At 36.3% G+C, this 15,556-nt stretch overlaps 1 protein-coding gene across 5 annotated transcripts in view; it reads left to right on the forward strand.

Annotated features, from left to right (window-relative positions):
• Positions 1 to 15,556, forward strand: part of garnl3 (GTPase activating Rap/RanGAP domain like 3) — a 56,210-nt gene that overhangs the window by 18,798 nt on the left and 21,856 nt on the right. For all 5 annotated transcript variants that reach the window (XM_052556295.1, XM_052556299.1, XM_052556297.1 and 2 more), the window contains 2 exons: positions 11,919 to 11,993; positions 13,525 to 13,624. In XM_052556295.1, the coding sequence (XP_052412255.1) occupies positions 11,919 to 11,993; positions 13,525 to 13,624 (175 nt within the window). The remainder of the gene's footprint in view (positions 1 to 11,918; positions 11,994 to 13,524; positions 13,625 to 15,556) is intronic.

Raw genomic sequence — 15,556 nt, forward strand, 5'->3', positions numbered from 1 at the left:
ATCAGTGTCCTCTTCTCTCTGTTGGGGTTTATTTTGCAGTAATGGCAATCTGATTGCTTACCCTTCTCTTATATCCATAAATTTAAAACAAGAAATATCTAGTTCAGTTAAAAAAAATAGCATACAAGTTTTACTTTTGTTGTGTTGCCTGTCTTTATTTTTCCATGTGTTTTGTTTTTAATCTGCATTGTACTTTTTAAACCAGGATAGGGTTACTATGAAATATACTTGTAGCGTTTCTCTCTTGCTGTGCTTAATTACATTCATTATTCCAGAATGTGTGTCTCTTATTGTGGATAACGTATTTATCTGTCTGGGAATGTTTTTCTGTTATATCAGTTATTATATTATACTACTAATTGAGGATGTTTTTCATGCCAGTGGTTGCATAATTTTACATTTTCATGTGTGCATTTACCATTTAATAGTGTAATCATGATGACGGTAAAATGGCAGTATTGACCACCTTCATTACATTATAGTACAATTACACTGATCAAACATACAAAAAGTAGACAGGCAACCAGATTACACACAGACTTTGAATAATAGTGTATGGTTATAGGGACATATTTTTCATAGGCTGAATCCTGAGGACCAAATGAATAAGAAAGGCGTATGCTCTTGATGTTTAAGATGTAATTTCTACATGCATGGCTGACTAGCTTTATGCTTCAGTCGGTTTATATAGGTGCATTAGCTCCAGGGATCCTCTTATAGGTGATTTTATGACCTCTAAGTGCAAAGTGTGTATCTACAGTAAGTGCTGAAGAATGTAATGTATGTGTGTCTGTGTGAGGTTTTTGAGTTAAAAGCTTCCCAAGTGCTCCATCCCCTCATTACTGCATGATGACCCAATGTAAACATGACTGTTGTTTAGAAGCTATTCAATGCTGAACCAATTCTAGAAGTGGCTAGATATCATCTAGAAACTGATTCCATAACCTATAATCAGAGAAAACATTAGACCTGATCACAGATCAACAGCCAATGCAGTATCTTTGTTGTAAAGCAGAATGTTCTGCATTTGATGACTTTTATATTGACATACTACTGATTTATTACGTCTGTTTTTTTGCATACTTTATAGATAAGTATATTTGAATGCAGGTACGTTATTGCCAAAGGTTGACTACTTAATTAACATATTTAATTAGATACCAAAAATATATGATTCCAGCCAAGGTAATAACCATATCCTAAACATTTTTTTTAGGTTGTGGTACACATGTAGTGGACTTTTTTATTTATAAATTATTATTATTTTTTTTTAAATATGTATCCTCGCATTCACTTTTGATCATATGTATAATGTGCCAAAAATGTTTCTGTTAATGTTTCTCGTCTCACATTCAATTACAAACACTTGAGTACAGGAACCAATTCTCAATAGTTACTAGTTGCTTATTACATGCCTATTATTAACATGGCTGTTTATTAGTACTTATTAAGCACTTATTCTGCATGACCATATTCTACATCCCTAATCCTGAAAATTACATTAACTTAACAACAACCTTACTGACTATTAATTATCAGCAAATTAGGAGTTTATTGAGGCATAGTTAAATGGTTTGTTAAAAGCAGTAATTGGACCTTAAAATAAAATGTGACCATTACAAATTATATTACATGAATTACATAAATGAGTTAGCCTAATTCCAAACAGCGTAAATAGCTTGCATCACTGGCCTTTTTTCCCATAAAACATGTCCAATATTAAATGTTAAGCTACCTTAAACTCTTTTATTGTTAAAATGAAGCGTTGTGTTGGAATTTGCGCTTAGTTTCTGTGAACAGAAAAGCCTGTCTTTGATGTGATTGGCCATTTCAATAAATTTGACATATATAAGTGCTTTCAGAAGGGACCTAAATTGTTCCCTCTAACTGGTACAGTACATGGCCCTGGCTCCTTGTTTTCATGATTTCAGTCATGCTTCACCAGAAAGCATGCTTTTTTTATAGTTTTTGTTAAATTCGTCAATATGCAATGTTTCTCAAATTCTACAATCAATTGCTCTGCTCTTGTTTGTTTCATTATTAACTGTAAATTGAACGTTTTGGTTTAGTGAAATTCTGGATGGAGCTACCTGGTAGGACACAACAGGAATAAAATAGAAATTGTTTGATATAATATAGTGTTGCTAATATCAAGGCTTGTTAGGATAAAAATGGGAGTAACATAGAAGAGGTACCTTTTATCGCTTGTTGCATCGAGCTTGGTCGGGAATCAGTATATAAAGGAGCATGAGATGCAGTGTTTCAAAGAGAGCAGATGAAAATGCTTTGTCATCATCAGAGCAGTCTATGACAGGACTCAGGTGTACTTACTCAACTGCAGTATGTGAAAGCTGATAACATCAAAGATTGAGAGAACACAGCTGACCCACTGTGCCCACCGATACACAGGCTGAAGACATGCTGGAGAAATCTTGAGGAAGAGAAATATGATAAGGATTGACTTGTTTTGTCCCCCATTCATTTCATCACATATTCTCCAACCAGACACATTTTTGAATGTGCTCTTCAGTGCCTCGAATGTCCTCAATATTCTTCATTCCAATTTTCTCACTATTATATTTCTGATGTCAGCTGAACCCGGGTGCGCACCAAAAGTGCTAGTATGAAAGCACCCTTAGTTTTCCTATAACTTCCTTTTCCTTTTCCTAACAGATCCCTGTTACTTTGATCTGGATAAATAAATATGAATACAATTAATATAAATATAGGCAGAGTTGGATCTCCACATTTACCTGCACGTACTGTGCTGTTTAGTAGTTAAATATAAGTGTGTTTTCTGATACTATTTCTTTCTTATAAATACAAATAGCTCTTGAAGATGACTCCTGAATTTGAGAGGATACTGTCTGAATTAACTGACTTTGAAACCAACATAATCACACAGTTGAGTGGAGACTTAAATGTGTATATTGTCGTGAGGACCTCCCTCTGGCTATATTAAAATTTCTAATAACGCTGCATTATGACACATACACATCTCCTAGTATGCATCTTCTGCCTCTGACTTATTGCTCTTATTATAATTATTTGATTCTAACCAGGTCCAAACGCCTTCGAACCCCACACACATATGCCGAGCAGAGGGAGGGTTGGCTGCAGAGTGACTGCGGTGTGTAAAATTAGCATGTTGGGCTCAGTGGAACATGTTGCCTGCAGCTCTATCATATGAAGCATCGAGAGTGACTCACACTCACTGCGTCCAATACTGTGGGTGGGTCACTTTCACAAGACTGTTCAAAAGATGGGACTTGGGATGGGACACAACTAAGCAATGTTGAAGACATTTGTTTATTTGCTTACAGATTGTCTGAAAGTTATCTGAGAGTTCAGACCACTTGTCAAAGATTTTGTGTGTAGTTCTGGTGAGAAATGCCAGGCGTGGGAAAGAACAGCACACTTATATAAATCAAGACAGTATGATTTGTTCATTTACAGCATGTGTGGGTGTGTGTTATTGAGGGAAATCCTTTGTTTTGTTACATATAACTAAAACCAGTTATATAATTTCTCCTTCTCCCTCCTCTCTGCTTTTTTCCTCTAATTCTGCAAGTAAATGTCCATCCAGCTTTTGTGGACAAGTTCATGTGTGTGTGTTATGCAGACGATGTTGGCTACTTTGAAACTAGCTTTGTCAAGCTAGAAGCTAATTATACTACACTAGTAAAAAGTAAAATATTTAATATATTATTTGATGAGGACTGTATGATCTTTGAATAATGTCGTTCTTTAAATGCAAGATATTTAAAGTGTGAACCTTATGTGAACCTATACTTGCAATAGTTCTACTTTAGTACAATCAAAAATTCACAAAAATCATTACAGGTGCATCTCAATATATTAGAATGTTGTGTAAAAGTCACTCAAAGACTCTCTATGGGGTTCAGGTCTGGTGAGTTTGCTGGCCAGTCAAGCACGCCAACACCATAGTCATTTAACCAACTGTTAGTGCTTTGGCAGTGTAGGCAGATGCTAAATCCTGCTGGAAAATGAAATAAGCATCTTCAAAGAGCTGGTCAGCAGAAAGAAGCATGAAGTGCTCCAAAGGTAAATGGTAAATGGGTGCAGTGACTTTGGTTTTCAAAAAAACACAATGGACCAACACCAGCAGATGACATTGCATCCCCAGTCATCACAGACTGTGGAAACTTAACACTGGACTTCAAGCAACTTGGGCTATGAGCTTCTCCACCCTTCCTCCAGACTCTAGGACCTTGGTTTCGAAATTAAATACAAAACTTGCTCTAATCTGAAAAGAGGACTTTGGACCACTGAACAACAGTCCAGTTCTTCTTCTGCTTAGCCCAGGTGAGACGCCTTTGACGATGTTTGTGGTTCAGCAAATTTCTTGACACATCTGTGTGTGGTGGCTCTTGATGCTTTGACCCCAGCCTCAGTCCATTCCTTGTGAAGTTCACTCAAATTCTTGAATAGATTTTGCTTGACAATCCTCATAAGGCTGGGGTTCTCTTGGTTGGTTGTGCATCTTTTTCTTCCACACTTTTTCCTTCCACTCCACTTTCTGTTAACATGCTTGGATACAGCACTCTGTGAACAGCCAGCTTATTTGGCAAAGAATGTTTGTGGCTTATCCTCCTTGTGAAGGGTGTCAATGATCTGGATAACTGTCAGATCAGCAGTCTTCCCCATGATTGTGTAACCTAGTGAACCAAAATGAGAGATCATTATGAAGGCTCAGGACACCTTTGCAGGTGTTTTGAGTTGATTAGCTGATTGGCATGTCACATTATACAAATTTAATGAGATAGTAAATTGGTGGGTTTTTGTTAAATGTGAGCCAAAATCATCACAATTAAAAGAGCCAAAGACTTAAACTACTTCAGTTTGTGTGCATTTAATTTATTTAATGCACAAGTTTCAAAATTTGAGTTGAATTACTGAAATAAATGAACTTTTCCATGAAATTCTAATTTATTGAGATGGACCTGTATGTATTTAGTTGGACTTCAGCTCTACTTTTGCACAATTAAAGTGCATTAAGTACAAAAATTGGTTGTTCCAATTTAGCATACTTTGAGTATACCAGTTAAGTATAACAAAAGAACAATTGCAGCATGTTTTTATTAGGTAAATAAAGTCCACATTTTAAAGTGGATCATAAAAGTTTTGGTTCCAAATATGGAGGTAAGCCATAGCAACTTATTCTCTGAACATATCCTGCTCCGGAGTAGGTTATGTTACAGGGTTAGTTCACTTCAGCACTATCAGTGCATACATGAACTACTGACGAGACTCCAGTGGGGATGACAGATTGTATTTATTTTTCACAAGGGTTTACTGTATAGTTAAAGTAAACTAGAAATAGAATTACACTGAGAAAAAAAAATATATTGCCCCTTTTGTGTGTAACGTGTAACTATGGAAAGCACACAATGCATGAATATAATAAACAAGATAGTCCTTTAAATCCACAGGCAGGAGAAATACAGAAATAAACACAAATCAACATCAATACCAGAACTAAGGAGCCATGGCAAAACAAAGGGCATAAATAATAGAAGACAAAAGAGAAAATTAATAAACACAGGTGGAACTGAATTAACTAATCAGGGAAACTCGGTCAAAGGAACTAAAAGCAGGAGATCAGGAACACAAACAAAAGTCGACGGAGAGAAGAAACATGGTGGAGGAAGTGCTAACGACTTCAAGGGGCTGACTAACAGAGATGGTGCAGATGGAAGTGGAGCCCAGGATGGAGCAGAGCAGATGGAGAGCCAGGGCGACACCAAGAATCCGGAGGAACCAGCGACTGCGGAATACGGCGGCGGAGCCGAAGTGACTGAGGATGAAGGCGAAGGTGAAGGGAAGGAGGAGCCTGACAGAGCCGGAGGGACAGAGTGACGAGGTATAGTCAGAGGAGTGGAGTGGATGGTCGACGACTGACCACTAACTCAGTGGAGCCAGTGGGATGACAGGCCATCTCTGACGGTGGAAATGAGGGAGCTAAGACCCAAGGCAGAGCCGATGGGTCAAAGGGCTGAGGTGGAGTCCAGGACTCGGAGACTGGAGGCAGAGACTGGAGATCCTCATTCCTATGGCATTAGCAGAGATAGGGCTGAGGAACTGGCTGGTTTTAGGAAATGAGGCAGGAGATGGAGGCTGGGAGGGAACACAGGAAAACGTGTTCCCTTGGAATTATGAGGTTCTATCTGACTTTTTTGTCAAAATTGAGTTATTCCCATAATGTTATTCTGTGACAACTTATTTACATTTTGTAATAGATTTTTTATGTTGTATACATTATGGGATTTTTATTTAATAAAAAAACAATAAGGTTTTATCTACACAGTTGAATGGAATGGAAAAACTTTGAAGCTCAATTGCTTAATTGCTTTTTTGAGGCTCAGGCTTCAGGGTGATGGTTGGCTCAGTCGTGGGTATGCACGCTGGCTCAGGCTCTCCATCTGCCGTGAGCTCAGGCAATTGCTCCATGCAGTGGGATGACTACTGGCTGGTCTCTGGTTTGGGAGTGTGGCTGGAGATATCCTCTTCAGCGGGGCAGACCGAGAAATATAACTCATTACTCTACAGCACCCATTCCACAAATGCAGGGAAATCCTACTTTTGACTGTCTGCTGGCTGGCATGCCTTACACCGTTCAGACTGGGGATGTAGAAAGAGCGAGCGATCCGAGAAGAGAGTAAGGCATGCCAGAACAATAAAGTCCTTGGTGTGGTCCTTCAACGGACTGTCCTGCTGCTCCAGGCAAAACAGCTGGACTTCAGGCAGGACCATAGTGGGAGAAAAAACAAAAGGCAAGGGAAAAATATGCAGCAAAACACTTAACTTTCTTAGTTCAGGTATTCTGTCACATGTAGCTATATAAAAAACACACAACTCAGAAATAGAAATAAACAAGATAGTCCTTTAATAAATCCACAGACAGGAGAAATTTTAAGCAAATCGACATCAATACTGGAACAAAGGAGCAAGGGCAAAAAACAGGGCTTAAATAATAGGAGAAAAATTTGATAATTAATAAACACAGGTGGAACCAAATGAGGCAACTCACGAAAATTTGGTCAAAAGAATAAAAGTTCAGGAACACAAATAAAAGTCCAGAACCATGCCACTTAAGTAACTTCAGTAAATAAAATATAAAAATAATTTACATTTACATTTGTCATTTAGCAGATGCTTTTATCCAAAGTGACTTACAAATAAGAACAATGGAAGCAATCAAAATCAACAAAAGAGAATATGCATGTGCTATGACAAGTCTCAGTTAGCCTGACGCAGTACACATAGCGTGTTTTTTTTTTTTTAGTTATGTAATAAAAAGAAAACAGAATAGAAAAAGAATAGAACAAGCTAGTGTTAAAGGCCTTTTTTTGCTTTTTGTTAATTGTACACTAAATAAAAAGAAAACAAATAGATTATTAATATTTTATTATTATTATTATTTGTATTTATTTTTTTTTTGGAAGAAAATAAGCAGTTAGTAAATGCAAGTCTAAAAGTGGCAAGTTTTTATTTTATTTTATTAAGTATAGAATATAGAGTGCCAGGGTTAGAGGGTCAAATGAAGATGGAAGAGATGTGTTTTTAGCCAATTCTTGAAGATGGCTAAGGACTTATCTGCTCGCATTGAGTTATGCATGTAATTCCACCAGGAGGGAGCATTTAATTTAAAAGTTAAAAAATTTTGTGCCTCATTGGGATGACACAATAAAGCAACATTCACTTGCAGAACACAAGCATCTAGAGGGCACATAAGTCTGAAGTAATACATTTAGGTAAAGGGGTGAAGAGCCAGTGGTGGTTTTGTAGGCAAACATTAATGCCTTGCATTTTATACAAGCAGCTATTGGAAGCCAGTGCAAATTGATAAACAGAGGTGTGACGTGCATTCTTTTTGACTCATTAAAAATTAATCTTGCTGATGCTTTCTGGATTAATTGTAAAGGTTTGTTAGTACTGGCTGGAAGACCTGACAGGATATTTTTACAATAGTCCAGCCTGGACAGAACAAGTGCTTGAACAAGAATTTGTGAAGGATGTTTCAAAAGAAAGGGCCTGATCTTCTTGATGTTGAATTAAGCAAATCTGCATGACCGGGTAGTTTTAGCAATGTGGTCTTAAAAGTCAGCTGATCATCAATCATAACTCAAAGGTTTTGGGCTGTTTTTGAAGAAGTTATGGCTGATGTGCCTAACTGGATGGTAAAATTGTGATGAAACAATGGATTTGATAGAACCACAAGCAGTTCTGTCTTGGCAAGGTTGAGTTGAAGGTGTTGGTCCTTCATCCAGCAAGAAATAACTGTTAGACAAGCTGAAATGCGAGCAGCTATTGTAGGATCATCAGGATGGAATTAGAGGTAGAGTTGAGTGCCATCAGCATAGTATTAATATGAAAAGCCATATTTCTGAATGACCGAACCTAATGATGCCATGTAGACAGAAAACTGAAGTAGTCCAAGAACTTAGCCCTGAGGCACTTGTACACCTCACCTCTCTTAGATACCTTGAAGGACCTATTTGAGAAGTAAGACTCAAACCAATGGAGTGCAGTTCCTGAGATGCCCTTTGCCAGTAGGGTTGACAGGAGGATCTGATGGTTAATTGTGTCAAAAGCAGTGGACCGATCCAGCAAGATAAGTATAGAAGGTTTGAAATTTACTATTTACTAATTTAATTATTTTATTTTAGTAATTTACTGTATATCGTAAAGTTTAATCATTCATGAATTAACTAACTTAATTAGGGTGACAGCATGAAATCTTAACAGGTAAATTTATTCTAAATAAATCAAAAACACCATAATTTATATACTGTAAGCATGTCAAAACATTGGTTAATTTGTATGAACCATCACCCAATACATTTTAGTTAGTTACCCCCTACACTGGTATTCTGTTTGTGTGTGTTTTATACAGTTTAAGAGAACGACATAAGAGTGAGATCTGCCATCATATATTTATTTCTGTCTCTCACAAACACACACAGAGAGAGAGAGCGCACACACACACACACACACACATAGAAAAATACAATCGCACAAAATGTCACTTGTTTGATGCCACTGTAAACAACCTGTGCCCCTTAAACTTTAAAATTAAAGGTCCTTCACTCACCAAAAGGGCACAAGAAGCAGCTCCTCTGGCATTTATCCATAGCTGCACGTCTTATAATACTTCATAGGCTCATTCCAAAAATGTGCCTGGTAAATATTACGTAATTGCTTCTTAAACATTTCATGACCCTTTCAAAGTGAAATTATTTTGTTTTTTTATGTTGCTTGTAATGCATATTGAAGCAATTCAGAAATTAAATGTCCACTTGAGACATTTCAGCTGAAAACTTCAGGTTTATACTTTTCATTTTAATCTGTTTCCAATTAAATTGTTGAAATCCCAAAACAATAGTTTAAGTAGTACAAAACTTGCAGTGATTAATTTCCTGCCACTTCCAAAAACTGAAAAGAGTCTTGTGATACATTTATGGTAATTGCAGGCCTTTGTTTGATGGCCTCGTTGTATAAACCTGTTCTGTGTTTCACAGTTCATCCAAAGCTCCATTCCACAATGTGGACTGATTTAGATTATGGAAATGTTTTCTATTGTTTTTTTTTCTCAGATTCAAATGCTTTGCTTTTTCCATTTGTGTCCCTCTCCATATTTTTTCCTCATCTCATCTGTTTCTCTCGCTCTATTGTGTGAGGCATGAGAACACATATATAAACTCTCTAAAAAGATCACTGTTACATCCCAGTCACAATAGCATTGAATATTTTGTGCTCTCTCTTTCTTGTACTCTCTCTCATGCTTCTCTGATATTTGTGTGTGTGTGTGTGTGTGTGTGTGTGTGTGTGTGTGCGTGTGCGTGCGTGTGTGTGTGTGTGTTTTTTTTTTACTTTTGCTTGAGTTTGATAGACTGTTCTGTTATTATCCTGCTACCATTAACCTCATGGCATTTATCAAAACAACTTAATAGCACCACAAAATGTCACCAGGCAAAATATACAAATCTTATGAGACACGTAATTGTGTCTCTGTGTGCTTAAAGTAGATTCCAGGGTTGTGTAAGTCCATTAGTGTTTCACAGGCATGTGTCATGAGCAAATATCAAGTTGTCTCAAGGGTTTTGATCCCCTGCATCCATTTTAACAATGAAGAAATTTATCCACAAAACCTTTTTAACATTTACCTACCACTGTTTTGCAGTCAGTGTACACTTAATGTAAATTAAGACAGGCTTTAAGTAGCCTATTACCTCTAAATAATGTTTTCATGTAAAAATTAAGTTTTTATGTAAAAAACTTGATAACACTATAAGTGGACCTCAGAAAACAGTACAAGATAATACAAAAAATGGAGAAAGTTCATGACCCCTTTAATAACTACACAATGTCAGTGTTAACACCACCCAATACCAGCTTAGCATGCACTTGTATAAAAAACAATTTTATATAAACTAACTATTTTTTCCACTTTGGTCTTGATTTATCTCAACTAGGACACCAAATGAGTACTTATTAAGTGATTAGTGTGAACGCAAGAGTTTATCTAGAATGTTCTGCCTGGACTTTTGGCATTCTAAGGCCAAGGCACACCATCTGCCACACACACACACACACACACTCAAATACATACAACAACAATCTCAAACTCTTACAGCCAGTCTCTCTCTAGCTGCAGTGCAGCTGCAGTCTGTTTTTAGCAGTTTGGTCTGCCAGATACAGAGAAGAGGGAAGAGAAAGAGAGGGAGGCAGGCCAACAGGTGGAGAAGAAAGGTGGGAGAAATGTGAGGAGGAAAACAAGGTGACTGAAGAAAAAGGAAATGGGAGAGGTTCTGTGTTCTGTTACCTAGCAACCAGCATTGCTCCATCTGGGGGGATGTTGCAGTTTTACTGCAAAGACCAGATTACATTGTGTCAGGTGCAAGTGATTGTCCCACATACACACACACACACAATATCTGTGCATATAGACTTTATCTGAGACTACTTGTCTTACATATAAGTGCTGAAACAAACAGACGTGTGTGTGTGTCGGTGTGTGTGAGTGTGCACAGATGAAGTGATCAATGCAGCACACAGATCAGGCACACAGGGATCACTTGGTTGTAATTAGTCTGTGAATGTTTGTGCAACTGCTTTAGCATTCATATTGAAGGTTTTTCATGTAAACAACATCATCTTTGTGTATCTGTGTTGAGTGTGTCACAGCAGACTAGCTATATGCTGATTGTCTCTCTTGTGTCTTTTTATTAGCACCTCTACAGCACTCTCAGACCTCTTAGATTGTGCCTTAACCTTTTGATAAAAAAAAGATCTGAAGACAGTTTAATAAAGAGATTCATCCAAAGAGGGTGAAAAAGAGAGTGAGAGAGAAAGACGAAACAAAGTCATTAAAAACGCCTTCAGTGTCGCATGATCCTTCAGAATCTAGTGTAATATACTGATAAACATTTCTTATTATTATCAATAAAGAAAACAGTTTATTGATAATAAAATAATCTTAATAATTAATAATAATTATTAATTAATTATTTGGCTTAATAATTTTATGAAAACACTAATACAAAAGAACAGCGTTTATTTGTAAGATAAATCTTTTGTAGCAGATGTTAAAAAAAACTTTACTTTGATCAGTGTAATGCATCCTAGCTGAGAAAAAAAAATAATAATAATAATAAGAACTCTAACTGAATCCAAACTTATGAACGCTAGTAAGCATATTAGAATGAAATATTTAAAAAGGTACAATTCCAGTACAGTTTCTCAAGTTGTTATGCTGATAATATAAGTAGCACTAATTATTTAGAGAAATGCATTTTACTAGACTTTTGGACCCTATTGAAGAGCTGTACTCTGTAATGTCTTCCACAGGACGCAGGTGGTTTCATATTCATGGCATGTCTTGTCTTTCTCCTCAGCTCATCTCCAGTGATGCAGACGGGGCCATACAGAGAGCTGGGCGATTCAGAGTGGAGAACGGTTCAATAGATGAGGTAAGATACTGAAATATTGTACACTCTGAAATATGTGTGTGTATATGATGGATTTTAATAGACTCAAAGTGGCACGAGGTTAAACAACCCTACAATTATTAAAGTTCTTTTGACCATGGAGAGATACAACAAGGTTTTGAACTCATTTGCTTGCATACTGATGGCTGTGGGTTCAAGTCAGTGCAGCATTGCAGGCACGGGGGCGATGCGATGTATGTAAATATATGCATAAGAAGTGAAGGTGGACAGGAAGAGGAGCACAGATTAAAAGAAGTGGGAGGAAGGATGAAGAACGCAGAGAGAACAGATGTATTCATTTGAGCAACAAATCAAAACTGCCAGCTTTTGTGTTTTTTGAGCGTGTCTGTAGGTGTTTCAATGAAACACAAATGCATCAGCAAAAACAACAATCGAAGCCGAGTGATTCAATCAGTCCCCAATGTTCTTGTTTTTCTATTCTCCCTCCATCCACCTTTCTTTTTCATCTCAAGCACCAGACCGTAGCTATGACAACCTCCAATGCTTTTTCCCGCCAAAACAGACCTCTGATTGTTTGTTAATGATTTAGGGTGGACTGTCACCAAAGGGATTAGGCTTCTTTTGAGTATATAGGGAGGCTGTTGTTTATGTTGACTTGTTTACAATTTGTCAACATAATATCAATTTTACACTTTAACCATTTTTCTGCATTTTTGACATAAAGGTTTGTATTTTATGACCTATACTATGTTAAGGGGGACTATAAAATCTACTTTTTCTTGGCTTTGTTTGCCTAGTTTTTTTAGTTGCTGAAGGTAATGAGTGAAAAGTAGTTTAAGTGCAGGAATTAACTTCTTTTCCCTTACAGATTTGCACAAAACTTTTCCAATATTTGCTATAAACATGTCGATTTTAAAACTAAAACTAAAGCGCAGTTTTTTTCTATCGCGTGAAGTCATGACAATGGATGTTCGTAGGTTTACATATATCAAAGCCACTGCACTAGCCATTATTTTTAATCGAAGGAGACGTACAGTAGGCGTGTATCTTTAGCAAAGCACTGCGGAGAGTCACTGTGTGCCCGCGATCAAATCAGGTGGTCATGTATATGTATATGCCATGTGACCTCTTAATGCAAAAAAAAGGTTTTCATATTGCCTAAGAAAACACCTCATATGAGCGTGAATATGTTTTGAAATATATGGGAGCTTTTGCAAAATGTATGTGTTTCCATTGGGCGTGTTTTCAGTTTGCAATTGTAGTTTGCGCAATTGACCAATCATGGCATGTGTGACCTACAGAAAATTATCAAACAATGCACAAATATACTTTGTGAATAAACAAAAATTGTAAAGAAAACATTTTATATTTTATATATTAAATATAAAGTTATATGTATATATTAAACACACACAAATATATATATATATATATATATATATATATATATATATATATATATATATATATATATATATATATATATATATATATATATATATATAAAATCTGATTGATCTTGGTTTAATTTTTTGGGGGACTTTTTTTGTAGGCCTCTGACTACACGCCTGGAACATGGAGGCGAACTGACGTCCATTTGGAGAACCCAGAGTATCACACCAGATGGTACTTCAAGTACTTCCTGGGAAAAGGTGGGATTCCACTGCCAAGTATAGAATATGCACACATATACACACACACAAACACAAACTTGCAAATTCTCTTGTATACACATACTGTACATGCACACATATCCATGTTGGGATGTGATTTCTTTTTACTCAGCAGAGCATAGTGAAGAGAATAACACTATTTTGAATCTATGGAAAAGAAAAACTTGAATTACGTGGGGAATAACTGAACAGTTTGAGAACAGTCAAAGTAGGGTCATATTAAGAATAGATCCATTTTACCAAACCATTTACCAGCTATATGCTTCATCACTCTTTTTTCTTGTCTTTCTTTATCTCCCATACTCACACAAAAACAAACCCTGTTGTTCCCACACGTTTTGAGGCAGATGCTGCATGATGTCTCTTTAATTGATTTAAATCACTGCAAATACCTTTCATTCAATGAGAGGGTGATTGAATGAGAGAGGGGGAGAGAGACCAAATATGCTTCAGAGGAAGGGTGGGGAAGCAGAGACAGACCAGATCTTGTCTTCTAATTGGATTTCAGCCATTTTTCATTTGTCTTCTGTCTGTAAACCTGGTCTGTCTCAGTCCAAAATATTTTCCTCAAACAGCAGGCTTCTATCCCTTGCTTCCTTTTTCTATCTTATTCTGAAGCGCCAGGAATAGATCTAAATAAACAGGGATCTTCACAGTCGCGTCTCTGAGGGCAGTTCACATGGTCACAGCACTTTGGTGTGGCATCTATCAGCAACATTGAGCAGGCAGCACATCAAGAAGGCAGCAAAGAAAATAGCACCAAAAACTTTTATATGCAAAGAGTTATATGCATCAACCAATTTTTTTTTCCTGTACACTACCATTGAAATGTTTGGTATAAGTAAGAGACGGCAAACTATATTAATTCAAAATGACAGTAAAGACATTTATAACGTTACAAAAGATTTCCTTTTCTAATAAATGCTGTTTTGTTGAAGTTTCTATTCATCAAAGAATCATTAAGTTGTATTGTATTTGTACTGTGTATTTTTATTATGTATATAAATACACACAAATACAGTATATATTTTGAAAATATTTGTTTATACATTTAAATATTAATATTATTGTATTTTATATTATATATAAATATATTTAATATATAAACATAACATATTTTTCTTAAATATATACATTATTAAATATACATGTAATAAATAAATATATATATATATATATATATATATATATATATATATATATATATATAATAAATATAATTAAATTATAATTAAATCCATCCAAGGTTAAAAAAAACATTGTCATTTTGTCAAAATATCATTTTAAAATTACCTCAATTCTCCGAGATCCCCAAACGGTTCGCGCGAAGCTGTTCAAAAGATTAATCAGTTTCCTTAAACCACACCTTTCAGTAAGCATACTGTGTTCTGATTGGTCAACTGACATAGTTTTGATTGGTTGTTCCGCACACAACTTCACGGTAAATAATGCGTTAGCATCTATTTGGGGTGAATTATGTCTTATTCCTCTCATTGCGAAGCAAACAGTAAAATAAAAAAAACTTGAAGAACAGTCTCGCTGCTTTTTCTTCTGTGTGTGTGTATTCAAGCCGTGTGCTTCAGTTTGAATCTGAATAGCGCGTTCAGCGCGGGGGCATGGTCACGAAGGGAGACATGAAAAACAGACATCGCGTTGTTTTCATATGGATTACTTTATCACAGAATATCTGTGATATTTTCGGCAGCACTTATTTAGTTTTAAAGTAGACATGTCAAGTTTCTATAGATATCTCTCTCATGTCTCTTCGTTGAGTATTCACGGATACACTTTTACAAATTTTAATGACGTGTTTGTAAATGAAGATCAGTGCAGACAAAGGCTGCAGACAGCACACATACAAAAGGGATTTGTTGTACTGCTCTGGTATTGTGGTAAAAATTAATTTTAGCC

Source organism: Carassius gibelio, chromosome B5 (genome assembly GCF_023724105.1).
Source record: "Carassius gibelio isolate Cgi1373 ecotype wild population from Czech Republic chromosome B5, carGib1.2-hapl.c, whole genome shotgun sequence".
In the NCBI taxonomy this organism is placed as follows: domain Eukaryota; kingdom Metazoa; phylum Chordata; class Actinopteri; order Cypriniformes; family Cyprinidae; genus Carassius; species Carassius gibelio.